Source organism: Cotesia typhae, unplaced genomic scaffold (assembly GCF_013202065.1).
Source record: "Cotesia typhae breed Kobodo isofemale line unplaced genomic scaffold, CoteBio_Ctyphae contig_5, whole genome shotgun sequence".
Classification (NCBI taxonomy): domain Eukaryota; kingdom Metazoa; phylum Arthropoda; class Insecta; order Hymenoptera; family Braconidae; genus Cotesia; species Cotesia typhae.
In genome coordinates, this window is record NW_027423757.1 from 4,962,548 (window position 1) to 4,973,311 (window position 10,764).

At 24.8% G+C, this 10,764-nt stretch overlaps 3 protein-coding genes across 5 annotated transcripts; 2 read left to right on the forward strand and 1 right to left on the reverse strand.

The window, feature by feature from the left end:
• Positions 1-1,297: 1,297 nt before the first annotated feature.
• Positions 1,298-4,290, forward strand: LOC141530299 (potassium/sodium hyperpolarization-activated cyclic nucleotide-gated channel 4). The gene is made up of 8 exons (XM_074247324.1): positions 1,298-1,551; positions 1,635-1,856; positions 1,922-2,108; positions 2,742-2,876; positions 2,965-3,154; positions 3,320-3,511; positions 3,711-3,934; positions 4,027-4,290. Exons 1-8 carry the CDS (start codon positions 1,298-1,300, stop codon positions 4,285-4,287), a joined length of 1,665 nt encoding a protein of 554 aa, XP_074103425.1. The 3' UTR covers positions 4,288-4,290.
• Positions 4,291-4,307: 17 nt separating this feature from the next.
• On the reverse strand, positions 4,308-8,281 carry Task7 (TWIK-related acid-sensitive K[+] channel 7). 3 transcript variants are annotated; one of them, XM_074248397.1, is made up of 7 exons: positions 7,980-8,281; positions 7,759-7,890; positions 7,233-7,388; positions 6,817-7,160; positions 6,252-6,370; positions 4,560-6,170; positions 4,308-4,483 (listed from the first exon to the last, which is right to left on the reverse strand). In XM_074248397.1, exons 2-6 carry the CDS (start codon positions 7,883-7,885, stop codon positions 5,906-5,908), a joined length of 1,011 nt encoding a protein of 336 aa, XP_074104498.1. In that variant the 5' UTR covers positions 7,886-7,890; positions 7,980-8,281; the 3' UTR covers positions 4,308-4,483; positions 4,560-5,905. The 3 variants fall into 3 exon arrangements, with proteins under 3 accessions (XP_074104498.1, XP_074104497.1, XP_074104496.1); XM_074248396.1 differs by having other exon boundaries at positions 7,759-7,893; XM_074248395.1 differs by having other exon boundaries at positions 7,759-8,281.
• Positions 8,282-8,636: 355 nt separating this feature from the next.
• On the forward strand, positions 8,637-10,149 carry Rrp46 (exosome complex component Rrp46). The gene is made up of 5 exons (XM_074248120.1): positions 8,637-8,837; positions 9,334-9,447; positions 9,530-9,651; positions 9,726-9,869; positions 9,944-10,149. Exons 1-5 carry the CDS (start codon positions 8,750-8,752, stop codon positions 10,124-10,126), a joined length of 651 nt encoding a protein of 216 aa, XP_074104221.1. The 5' UTR covers positions 8,637-8,749; the 3' UTR covers positions 10,127-10,149.
• The last annotated feature ends 615 nt before the right edge of the window (positions 10,150-10,764 follow it).

The following is a 10,764-nucleotide window of genomic DNA, read 5'->3' on the forward strand; positions in this document are numbered from 1 at the left end:
TGTAAACATATAATTATTATATTATAATATTAATAATATAATAAAATAAAAAAAACTATAAAAATATATAAACGTGTATGTAATGTCACGATAAAAAATGTTAAATGAAATAGTGAATGGTACCATTACACAATTATATATTATGGACAATAATATTATTAATTAATTAATATATATAATAAATATAAAAAATAATCATAAATAATTGGTATCCTCTACTATTAAGAAGATTGTTTATAAGAAACAATCTTATATTTGCTCTACATATCTAGAAATATTTTTCTTCGTTTCATATTGAATAAATATCTCTTACTGAGCAAATAAAGTTCATTATTTAGCAACCCTTTAAAATACAAAAAGTTATTAAATTTTAACTAGCGACATTGCAGTGACTATGTAACTGCCGTGACTTGTGAGCTACAAATGAATAGAATTTCGTTTTATTAAATAATTACTTTCGTTAAATTGCACTGTACTTTCTCAAATATTTAGAAGTTTTTAAAAATATGAGCTCATCCCGATGTTACACTCATCAAGAGCTATCATTTGAGTACCCACATGCATTTTTATATATTTTTCATATTTACATATATATAATATATATAAATATATGAAAAATTGATGTGGGTACTCAAATGAAAGGTCTTGATGAGTGTAACATCAAAACGAGCTTACATCTTTAAAAATGTCAATAGTTCACAAGATACAAGATAATTTCTTAATTATGTATCTAGACATGGAGAATTTTCGAATGCAGCCTAAATAATTATCATCAGAAATTGACTATCGGTGAGAATGATATGAAATCCTAAAAAGGCACAAATATAAATCAAGACCTATGCAACGACACTAAATTTTACCAAAAAAAAAAAAAACGATTCTATCATATGACTATCCTGGACACAAAATTTTTTTTATTCTCTTAATAATGTAGATGAGAAAAAATTAATTATTAAAATTATACTGAAATTATCAGGCATCTAACAGTTCTTGAAATTTTTATAACAAATCAATTATAAAAAAAAAAAAAAAAAAAAAAAAAAAAATTTTTAATACGCAGATATAATTTTTTTTAATTTTTACAGGTTAAATTTTTCTGCTAAATTTTTTTCATTATTATTTAATTATTATAAAAATTTTAAAAATTATTAGATGTCCGTTAAATTCAGTATCATTTATTGAAATTGATTTTAAGTTTTTTAATAATTTAATTACACTTTAATAAAATCATTTTTAATCAAGATTAATAATAATTTTAACAAAAAAACACAAACAATCAATAGTAAATGGTTGAAAAATGGCGACGAGTTTCTTCAACACGTGGGATTCAAATTTTGAATTACCGCAATCTAATATAAAACTTCCACTTTATTCACCAGAATGGGCTGAAAACGGAGAAAGTTTTTCTAGATTAAAACTTTCGTGTTTAGCAAATTATAAACATCCTAGTTGTGAAAAATATTTAAACAGTATTGCGTCAGTCAGTAATGAAAGAAGAAGACAATGTCAATATTCTCGTCCTTGGGTGATTCATCCTTTCAGCGCCACCCGGTATTTTTACATTATCTAATATATTTGTCACTTGAATTTTAATTGTACATCAATGAAATAACCACTAAAAAAATATACCACAGGTTTTACTGGGAGTCATTCATGACAGTTATTTATGCACTATCATTTATTATAATTCCATTTATGACCAGCTTCACAGTATTCGATTTTAAAGTTATTAGACTAGATAGAGTTAGTCCAATTTTTTATTTGTTTTTTTGGATCGACATTTTCATGAATTTCATCACTGGCGTTTACGGAAGAGATAAAAAAATCATAATACTTGATCAAAGAGAAATAATTCAGTAAATATAAAAATTAATCTCCTAATAATTTTCGCATGAAAAAAATAATATAATTTTCTATTTAGAAAATACATCAGCGGATTTTTTTCGATTGACTTATTAACATCTTTGCCTTACGATCATATTACTTATCACTGGAGAAAACTTCCAGGACCAAAGTCATCATTTTTTGTAGCTCTTATAAATGTTTTGCCAATGTTGAAACTTATACGATACGTCACTTTTGATAATAACGTTTCTCAATTATTTGAAGTAAGATAAACAATCAAAGCAATGATACTAAAATTAAGAGACACTTGAAAAATTTTATAAATTTTTTAACAAATTAATTAATGACACTGAAGTTGAGAGACATCTGATAATTTTTAGAATTTTTTTAACAAATAAATTATAGCAAGAAAATTTTATTTAAAAATTTCATTTTTAGAAGCTCTAAAAAATTGTAAATGACATTTTTATAAATAATTTTCTATGCCTAGTTTATTTTTCAAGAAAAATAAAAAAATTGTCAAGTGTCTGCTAACTTCAGCCTCATATTCATCCCAGATTATACTGAGTGAAAAAAATTCAGATAGTAGCTAGTATAATCCAGATTACAACGAGTATAATCCAGATACCACCCAGTATAATCTGGATTATACTAGCTACTATCTGAAATTTTTTTTCACTACAAATATCACTGAGTATAATCTAAGATGATATCCAGTGTCATCTTGTTCGTTCCGTGTAGGGCAAGAAACATTTATTTAAAAAATTCCATTTTTAGAATCTCTAAAAAATTATAAATGCAATTTTTTAGATCTAATTTTTTTTTCCAAAAAAATTATCAAGTGTCTGCTAATTTCAATGTTAAAAAATATTAACATTTTTTAAATGTATATTTAGTATTTTCAGATATCTGATTTTACATGTCGAATCAGTAAAATTTTATTAATATCAGTTTATTTGGTTTACTGGTTTACGTGTTTATGTTATTTGGTACCTGTACTTGTAGTTCATTTTGATCAAGTACTTGTTGAGGTAAGAGTAAAATATATAAATAATTAATGATTTATTTATACAACTTTTTTTTTTTTTTTTTTTTTTTTTTTTTTTTTTTTTTATACAGGATTGTGATTGCTGGCTAATTAATATTATTGATTATGATATTCCCATACGCTTTAAGAGTTCATTTTTTATAATCCTCCAAAATTTTATGACTACCGGAATCCATGCAATTGAACCTGAGTATACTGTACATACCATAATTTGTACTTTATTAATGATTTTAGGAAGATTTTTTTGGGTTTACATTATCGGTATTGTATTTATATATTTCATATCGACGGTCTAATTAGCAATTGATTGTTGCTTGATAAAAATATAAAATTATATCAAATGGAGTTAAACAATTTACTAATTGGAACGTCGATATTTAATATTTTTATTTTCTTCAACTAAATTATGCTGTTGGGAAATTTTAGTGCTTTTTTTTCAAATTTATAATGATAAAAATACGTCTCAATCTGGTTATCAAGAAACAATGAGCCAAATATTAGCGTACACAAGACAAAAACAGATGCCGCATTATATGAGAAAACGTATCGAGTCATATTATTCGTATCGATTCAAAAATAGTTACTTTAGAGAAAAAAAAATTTTATCTAATTTATCTGGTAATTATTTATTTATTTAATATTTTAATACAAAATTTCATCTCTTAAATATCGCTCAACATTTTTGTTACTTTTTTTTTTAAATATTATAGCTACTATTAAAAAAATTTCCTAGGACAATTTATTTGTATTTATTGTTGTATTATTATTATTGTTTATTTATTTATTTATTATTTATTAAAATAATTTTTTCTTATAGAAATTTTACGTGAAGAAATAACAATTTATTCATGCCGTCGATTGATAGAAAATTTAATTCTTTTTCGTAATCTGCCTAAAGATGTTATTACATCAATTGTATCAAGATTAAAATTTGAGATATACTTACCGAATGATTTAATTTTCAAAGCTGGTAATTATGGTGATTGCATGTTTTATCTAAGTTCTGGAACAGTTGCATTATTTACTCCCACCGGAAAAGAGGTAATATGTAATTGACTATTATTATTATTATTATTATTTTTTTTTTTTGTGAATAAAAAATTAATTATAAAAATTTCGAAATAATTTTACAGATTTGTCATTTAACAGAAGTGTCTTATTTTGGTGAAGTATCGTTACTAGTAAAAGATCAACGTAGGATAGCAAGTGTGATTGCTATTGAAGTTTGCGAAGTTTACAGACTCGATCGTCGTGATTTTCGTAAATACGTTGCAATTCACAATGATTTGTTTCAACAAATTGAACGCATGGCTATGACAAGAATGGAAAAGGCTATTCTTATTGAAGAACAACACAAAAGAAATCCTCTTAAACGTAATCAGCAATCAACATAATAATCAACGTATAATTATAATTACAAAGATAATTAATATATTTATTCAATGACTATTTTATTTTAATAATTATTAAAAATAAAAACACATTGATAGTCGTTAAATGAAACTTATAATAAAATTTAATTTTACTTTAAAAATATTGCTAGACATAAATATATGAAATGAACGCTTACAGAGACCTCAAAAATTCCTCCTGCAATAAAAATATAATTCTAAATTAAATATCTAATTATACTGATAAAAAAAACTAAATTATTGATTAATTATACCTCTTGTTATCTTCTTTAGCAGAGAAGTAAGTTGAATAAGCTAGTGGAAATCTATCAACGTTGATTATATGCTTCTTTGGATTATTGAGTAATAAGTATTGCTTCAATTGCGGATGTGAAATAATTTTTTTAAATGAATTTGTACTGACAAGTTCATATCAGTATTAGGTTCACCAGAAAGAATCGATGAGGATAAAGTATATTGGGCAGCCATTATTTTTTTAACACTAAATTATCTACTTGTTATATAAGAATCAAGTCTTAATCAACACTAACGATGGCTCTAAGAATTCATTGTTTTTCCATTAGATCAATTAGTACTGGCAGGTCGTTATCGTTACTCTTTCATTGAAACACATTATATTAAGTATATAATTGAAACATAAAATTTTATCACTTAAAAGCTATTAATTAATATCAAGGTAAAATAAATTCCGGGTGCCTAATACCACGTACATTGTACATATTAATACGGCATTAAATATTAGTAATTCACGAACAATGTCACTTCTATAATTTGAATATAATATAAAAAAAAATTAATTCAATAAATAAATAGTTATTTATATTGAGGTATTTATTAAACTAAATTTCATTTATTTTACGTCTAAGTTTATCATTTCAACATTTATTTTTGTTTATAAATATTTGACAATATTTTTTTTAATTAACACACAGAAACCATTTCTTTTTGCCAAATAAAAAAATAAAAATATGTAAATTATTATTAAATATTCATCACTTGACTTTTAACTTTTTATTTTGATTTTTTTTTTTTTCATTTTTATAAAGACACTTGATGAATAAAAGATGTCAACAATTGAAAATTTTTTTGAGCATCACAATAACATTAATAAATACACACAAATACAAATATATAAAACATAAAGACTATTGTACGATGCAAATTAAAAATAATTAATAACTTAAAGTACCTTTTGGTTTTCAGTGAATACTAATAAACTTCTAAGTTACTTTTTACTAACTTTTAAAAGTTACTTTCGCGGTAATTGTAACTTTATTAATGATTTCAATATAAAAATAATATATTTTTTGTTATCAGTCTTAAAATATAACCGACAACATGGCTTAAATATTTAGAAAACTTTGAATTGTCGGGTTTCTATATCGAGAGGGAATGAGTTTCGTAAGTAAGTTAATCACTTACACTAACATTTTTTTTAAATAAAAAAAAAATTTTTTTTTATAAATATTTATACACACACACACATACACATATTGACACTGAACAATAATTTTTATCCAGAAATATCAAGAAGTTCATTGTCTTCGTTATCAGCTTCCGTTAATCGACGAAGTAAACTACGACGACGAAACTTTTTCCATCAAACAGATGCACGTTTAATGCGAAGGCTTGCAGTACTTGAGGGTGGCTGATAGCCTTGATAACCCGATGAGTCAAATAACTCTGTATTTGTTGTACCAAGACACGTACACGAGCAAACACTTACACAATCATCTGTGTCATGAATCGGAATATGACCGGCTAAGATTTTACCATTTACTGCAACGACTTCACCGTCGAGTGTCAGTACGTGGTGCGACGCTGCTTGTAATTCACTGTCATCTCGACGAACATCTTCAGCATTCCTAGAAAAATTTACAATAATTACTTTTAACTACTTACTTATATCTTAAGTAAATAACGTGATAGATAAACTCTTATCTTACATTGTCATAAATCGCAAAACTAGCAAATTAATACTCGCAGCTACAACTGCTAATCCAAATAGAATAAATACTAAACTTAAAGCAACGTATCCTGGTTTTGTTGATAAAGCTTGATCGTTCTGCAAAATAATTTTAATAAATTAATCATTTTTTAGTTTTAAAAATACAATAATAGCTGTCAATTTTTTAAATTCTTCTTACAAATCAATTACAATAATAAAAAGTTTGGAAAATTCAAAAATGCACGCCTCATAATGTCATATTCTACAGTAAAAGTATATTGTGTGACTAGGGATGAAACAAATAATATATTACACCCGTAGGGAAGTAAAGTAAGAAATGTCTTAGATTACATGTAATTGTTGGCCGAGGCGAAGCCGACTACTAATTTTTTTTTTAATTTTTACATGTGGGATTTTTCTATTTTTTTCTATTAATTCTTTTACATGTGAAATTTTTCTAATTTTTTCTATTGATTCTTTTTCATAATAATTCCATTATTTTATAATTCTACAAAAATTTCTAATGTATGTTAACTTCAAATGATATATTTAAATAAATTTACCTGCAGTGCGACATAATCACCAAATCCGATCGTCGTTAAAGTGACAAAACAATAATAAAAGCTATCAAAATAATTCCATCCTTCATATTTTGAAAAAACAGCAGCACCTGTTGTTATAATAATACTTGATAACATCCCAGTAGCAAGCATCAAATTCATTTCTGTAGCTTCTGTTCTGTTACAATTCATATATTTCTTAGCTCTTCTGATAACAACTGAAGCAACTTTATTCAGACGTTCACCAATACTCTGGAACATTACTAAACCCAGGGGAATTCCAACCATAGCATACGCCATGCAAAATGCTTTTCCCCAAACTGTCACTGGAGTCGAATGGCCATAACCTTAAATTTATAAATTTGATTTTAACATCAAGTTGATTTTAAGATCAAGTTAATTTAAATTTTTATAATTACCAATCATTGCAAGTACAAGAGTTGCAAAATAAAATGCACCAGCAAATTTCCACTGAGGTCCAGCTTTGTGAGGTTTATTTTCTATAATAACAATTTCTACCATACGATAATCTTCTTGCGATATATTGTATTTCTTCATCATGTATCGTTTTATTTCTAAGAAGTATAATTGATGAAATATTTTTTTTTATAATTATACACATGATTATGATACTGAAGTGAGCTGACAGCTATCAATTTTTAAAATTCTTATAGCAAATCAATTACAACACCAAAAGTGCTTCTAAAAATTTTTACTGATAATTTTTTTTAATTTTGACAAGTGAAATTTTTTTATTGAATTTTTTTCTTAACAATTTAATTGTTATAAAATTCTAAAAAAATTTACAAAAAGCTTCTAAAAATTTTCACTTGTAATTTTTATTAATTTTCACATGTAAAATTTTTTAATAATAATTTCATAACCAAAAAATTCTAAAAAAATTTCCAATGTCTGTCAACTTCAGTGTTATAGATGATTACGTACCTGACAAAAATTCCCAACGTTTGCGTTCGGTATCAGATTCAAGTGCATCAAAAACGGCAGCTCCAATTAATAAATAAGTAAAAGTACAGACGACTAAGGATAAAGTTCTAACATTTTGTCTCTTCATGGTAGCTGCTGATTCGTCGTACACCATTTAATTCAATTTTATTTTTTAACATTAATATTTTCTGTACAATATAACTCCTTGACAATCACCTTACCTCAAATATATGTTGTCACTCCATTTAATTGTAATATATTAATTCTTAAAATTTTTTAATGTGATTATAAAATTGAAAAAATAATTTTTCAATATTACAAATAACAATACAAAATAACTTAAGTTATTATTTTATTTTTTCAATATGAAAATAAATTTCGCAAAATAGCCCGCAAAAGTACTGACGATATTTAATACCGCTATAATACGCCTGACCGAATTTATGCATTATATAATAAAAATAAATAATAAAAGAGCACTGTTTGAGCATAAACACGCAGGCTTGCTGATTTATAACTGACAGAATCGTATGGCGTAAGGAAAAATTCATCCGAGACGTGAGTTATTGATCGTCTCTCAGCTTCCCACCTAAATGAACCACTGAATAATATTCCATTTATCTAAATATAGGTCAGCTCAAATGAGGCTTGTGTTTTTAAATCTCATTAAATAAAAATTAATTTATATCAAAATACACAAATAATTTTAAATTTAATTATTTAATTAACCTGTTGATTCTATTCTAAACTTATTGAATTCTTAATTAATATCACTACATTTTAAAATTTTACCGCGAAGTAGTAGAACAAATAAATTTCTTATTTATCAACAGATATTTTAAATTATTTCGCCCGCGAGTTTCTATAGTCTGACCATATTGAATTTTGTTTATTGACATGTGCTTTTCGTAACCTCTAAAAAATTATATTAATCATATAATATTTTTGTTTTATTAAATATAAAAATAAAAATTTTAAATAAACAGACAAAATGACGGAAAATGATTGTTCATTACGAGCTATGAATTGTGAAATGAATTTATTGTCGATGCCTGATGGTTCTGCAATGTTTATGCAAGGTTAGTTTCATGGTAAAATTTATTTTTTATTTATAAACACACTGTTTTATTAATTTTTATGAAAATCAAGTTAGCCGACATTTCAAAATTTTTAGAAATTTTTTATTGAAAAAATTTCAATTAAATAATTAAAAAAAAAAAATTTCACTTGTAAAAAGCTTGAAAAAGTATAAGTGTAATTTTTTAAAAATATCTTTTCAGTTGTAATTTAATTAATAAAAAAAATTAAAAATTTTTAGACGTCTGCTAACTTCAATGACACTAAAGTTAGCCAACGTTTTTAATTTTTTGATTATTTTTCATTCATTAAATTATAGTTAAAAAATATTTTTAGAAAAATACACTCATAGTTTTTGAAGTTTTTGACAGGTGTAAATTTTTTTTTTAATTTTTTTGTAATGATTTTTTCAATAAAAAAAAATTCTAAAAATTTTGAAATGTCGGCTAACTTAATTTTTATTTAACTTCAGTGTCATTTATTTTTACTATTTATTAGGTAACACATGTGTAGTAGCTGGAGTTTATGGACCAATTGAAGCCAAGTTACAAAAAATGATACACGATAAAGCAAGTATTGAAGTTGTTTTTACTCCAGTTAAAGGACCGCCGAGTAAGTTTTTGATATTAATTTTGCTTTTATTTTTTTTAATAATCAATAATTAATACTGATGCTTTAATCATTGTCTTTTAAGGTATCGACGGTAGAGCTAAGGAATTATGTATCAAAGATACATGTGAAGCCAGTTTAATAACATCTCTCCATCCTAGCACGGCAATTTCCATAAATATTCAAGAAATGCAGGATGATGGCGGTGTATGTATCATAATTTAATATAAATTAATCAATTGATTTTTAATTTATTCATAATAATTATTTATTTTATTTAGCTCCTTGCTTGTGCTATCAATGCATCGTGTATCGCATTAATCAATTCGAACTTATCGATGAAATTTACCATAGCTGCTGTTCACTGTATGATTGATAAAGATTCCAAAGCAGTAGTCATCGATCCAGATGAAGTCCAGCTTCAAGTATGCTAAAAATATTTCTCATGACTTCATAATTAAACAATTGAATTTTATTTGATTAATATTTTTTATTGCAGAATGCAAAAGCCACATTTATGTTTGCTTTTGACAGTGTCAGAAAAGACATTATTTGTTGTAACGCAAATGGCCGATTTAATGAAGAAGAATTACTGAAAGCTACGGATAAGTGTCGAAATGCGAGTAAACATATTTTTGATTTCTATCGTGACATTGTTAAAAAATACGCTTATGTAATATAACAATAAATAATATGTTTTGTTAATTTTTTTTTTTTTTATTTATTTCCACGTTTCAGCTTTTCGGTCAGGAAATGTAGACTTTTGACGTCTCTTGCAATTTTCTCATTATTAATTTTGATATAAATTTTCTAATAATAATAATAATAACAATAGTTAAAAATAAATTTTATATTGGAGTAGAAAATGTGATAATACTGAAGCTAAAAGACATCTGTCAATATTTTGGATTCTTACAAATAATAATAAAGTTAGCCGACGTTTTTAATTTATTAAATTAGAACTAAAAAATATTTTTAAAAAATTGCACTCAGTTTTTCAAGTTTTTTAAAGATGAAATTTTTTTTTTATTTTTTTGTAATAATTCTTTTAATAAAAAAAAAACAATTTTTAAAATTTTTAGATTTTGGCTAACTTAATTTTCATTTCTTGCAACAACTAAATTATTATGAAAATTAATTTAGCAGTCATTTGATAATTTTTTTAACAAATAAATTATGACAAAAAGAAACTAAAAAATATTGACATGTAGAAATTTTAATAAATTACATTTGCAATTTTTATGAATCAAATTTGTTTATTAATTAAATAAGAAAATTAAAAAGTTGTGAATTGACAGTTACGCTTAATGTCATAAATTA

Coding starts and splice junctions, on each gene's coding strand:
- LOC141530299 (XM_074247324.1), top strand. CDS start 1,298: ATGGCGACGAGTTTCTTCAACACGTGGGATTCAAATTTTGAATTACCG. Junction 2,109..2,741: donor ACGTTTCTCAATTATTTGAA/GTAAGATAAACA, acceptor ATGTATATTTAG/TATTTTCAGATATCTGATTT. Junction 3,935..4,026: donor TTACTCCCACCGGAAAAGAG/GTAATATGTAAT, acceptor ATAATTTTACAG/ATTTGTCATTTAACAGAAGT.
- Task7 (XM_074248395.1), bottom strand. CDS start 7,912: ATGGTGTACGACGAATCAGCAGCTACCATGAAGAGACAAAATGTTAGA. Junction 7,389..7,758: donor ACGTTGGGAATTTTTGTCAG/GTACGTAATCAT, acceptor TATACTTCTTAG/AAATAAAACGATACATGATG. Junction 6,171..6,251: donor GTTTTGCGATTTATGACAAT/GTAAGATAAGAG, acceptor AAATTTTTCTAG/GAATGCTGAAGATGTTCGTC.
- Rrp46 (XM_074248120.1), top strand. CDS start 8,750: ATGACGGAAAATGATTGTTCATTACGAGCTATGAATTGTGAAATGAAT. Junction 8,838..9,333: donor TTCTGCAATGTTTATGCAAG/GTTAGTTTCATG, acceptor ACTATTTATTAG/GTAACACATGTGTAGTAGCT. Junction 9,652..9,725: donor AAATGCAGGATGATGGCGGT/GTATGTATCATA, acceptor TATTTTATTTAG/CTCCTTGCTTGTGCTATCAA.